Source organism: Thermobia domestica, chromosome 8 (genome assembly GCF_964235325.1).
Source record: "Thermobia domestica chromosome 8, izTheDome1.hap1.1, whole genome shotgun sequence".
NCBI classification, from domain to species: domain Eukaryota; kingdom Metazoa; phylum Arthropoda; class Insecta; order Zygentoma; family Lepismatidae; genus Thermobia; species Thermobia domestica.
The window spans coordinates 234,689,602-234,691,462 of record NC_137461.1 but is presented as its reverse complement, the minus strand read 5'-3'; the positions used below and the strand labels follow the sequence as shown (position 1 = coordinate 234,691,462).

General features: G+C 36.3%; 1 protein-coding gene across 1 annotated transcript; it reads left to right on the top strand.

Moving 5' to 3' along the window:
• Window positions 1-407: 407 nt before the first annotated feature.
• LOC145692503 (uncharacterized) lies at window positions 408-896 on the top strand. The gene has a single exon (XM_081767810.1). It carries the CDS (start codon window positions 408-410, stop codon window positions 894-896), a length of 489 nt encoding a protein of 162 aa, XP_081623936.1.
• The last annotated feature ends 965 nt before the right edge of the window (window positions 897-1,861 follow it).

The window sequence follows — 1,861 nt, the reverse complement described above, 5'->3', positions numbered from 1 at the left end:
ATGAAACAAGAAGTATATTATAAAAAAAATCCTTACTAAAAACTATTATATATATTTTCTCCACTAAATCTCATCATATTATATATATATATACACTACTGTTCTAAAGTATTGCACGCATCGATAAAAATGTATATTTTACTATATTTTACGGAATAAAATAAGTTTTACGCAGTAATAAGTACGCATAAGTTATAAATAAATTAAGAAACAATTTAGAGATATTGTTTTCCCATATCTGGCTTCACTGCTAAATTGTCAATGTCACGTGGTAGGGTTTTGTTGCGTCATCCGAGTCTCGTGGCCAAGTCATCGGTAAGTTTACAGAGGAACTTGCTTGTGATAGTGTGTTCTGGAAGTGTTATTTTATTTTTATCTGTTTATTTTGTGCACGTAAAGTATTAACAATGGGAAAAACTCAAGAATTAACACCGAGGAAGAAGAAATGTATTGAAGTATTAAGTAGGGAAGGACTAAACAATACTGAGATTGCAAAAAGATTGAACTGTTCAAGATCAGCTGTCAGCCGCAATCTCAAGAAGCTGAAAATCTTCGGCAGCATGGAAAACTTGCCTAGGAGTGGTCGCCCACCCATTTCTTCACCCCGAGAAAACAGAATACTTCGCCGTTTGTTCCGCAGAAACAGGACAGCCACCTCCTCAGACCTCGCGGAAGCGTGGAAACTAGCGACGGGGGTTAAAGCAAGTTCATCAGTTGTCAGAAAAAGACTTTGTGTAATGGGTATGAAGTCAAGAGTTGCAAAGAAGAAGCCATTTTTGTCAACTGCAATGATGAAGAAAAGACTGGCGTGGGCTAAGCAATACGAAAACTGGACAGAAGAGAAATGGAGAACGGTTATATTCTCGAAAGGAAAGTCGATTTTCTCTAATGAGTGACAGACCGCAGCTTATCAGATGCGAACCGCATGAAAGGATGGAACCTGATTGCCTTCAACGTACAGTGAAACACTCTCCTTCGGTTATGGTGTGGGGATCAATGACATACCAAGGTGTTGAACAGCTATATTTTGTTACGGGTACAATGAATAGTGACCAATATGAAGTTGTTCTCAGGGGCCCTCTGATGAACACGGCTCGCGATGCTTTCCAGGATGGTCCGTGGATTGTTCAGCAGGACTTAGCGCCATGCCACACATAAAGAAAGGTAAGTTCATATTATCTTCCTTGTGAAATTTCATTATTTGTATCTTTAATACGTTTTTAAGGTCGGTATTGAGCAATATTGTGAACTTTTTTTGTTTTGCAGATTCGTTCTGTCATGTCTGAATTGGGTATAGAGGTATTGCCATGGCCGGATAATTCACCAGACCTTAATCCCATTGAAAATTTGTGGCGCCTGATGGTGAAAAAATTCAAAAGAAAAGACCTGGTACCAAACGCGAACTTATGGAAGTGATTGTGAACGTATGGAATTATGAAATCGACAGCAATATTGTGAGAGATCTGATAGACTCAATGCCAAAAAGACTGAAGGCTGTCATTAAAGCAAATGGTGGTACAACAAAGTACTAAGCATTTGTGCTGAAACAAATATGTATCAAAATTATCATTAAATACGAGAAACTCAATAGCAAAAAACTAATAGTTGTATCAACCACTTTCTATGTTGCAAATATGTAGCATAACAAATATGTCGTCATTGTGTATATGTAATGTGTGAATATTGATATTAAATTCCACTTGATAAAATACTGGAATTCCCTTTCATTACAAGTTTCATATTTAGTAGGTTTCAGTGTCACTTGCCGAGTATAGTTTTTGAACGAAATATACAGCAAATAATGATTCACGTCTTTTAAAAGAATAACATACTTGAAAATTATATATATATAATATTAACA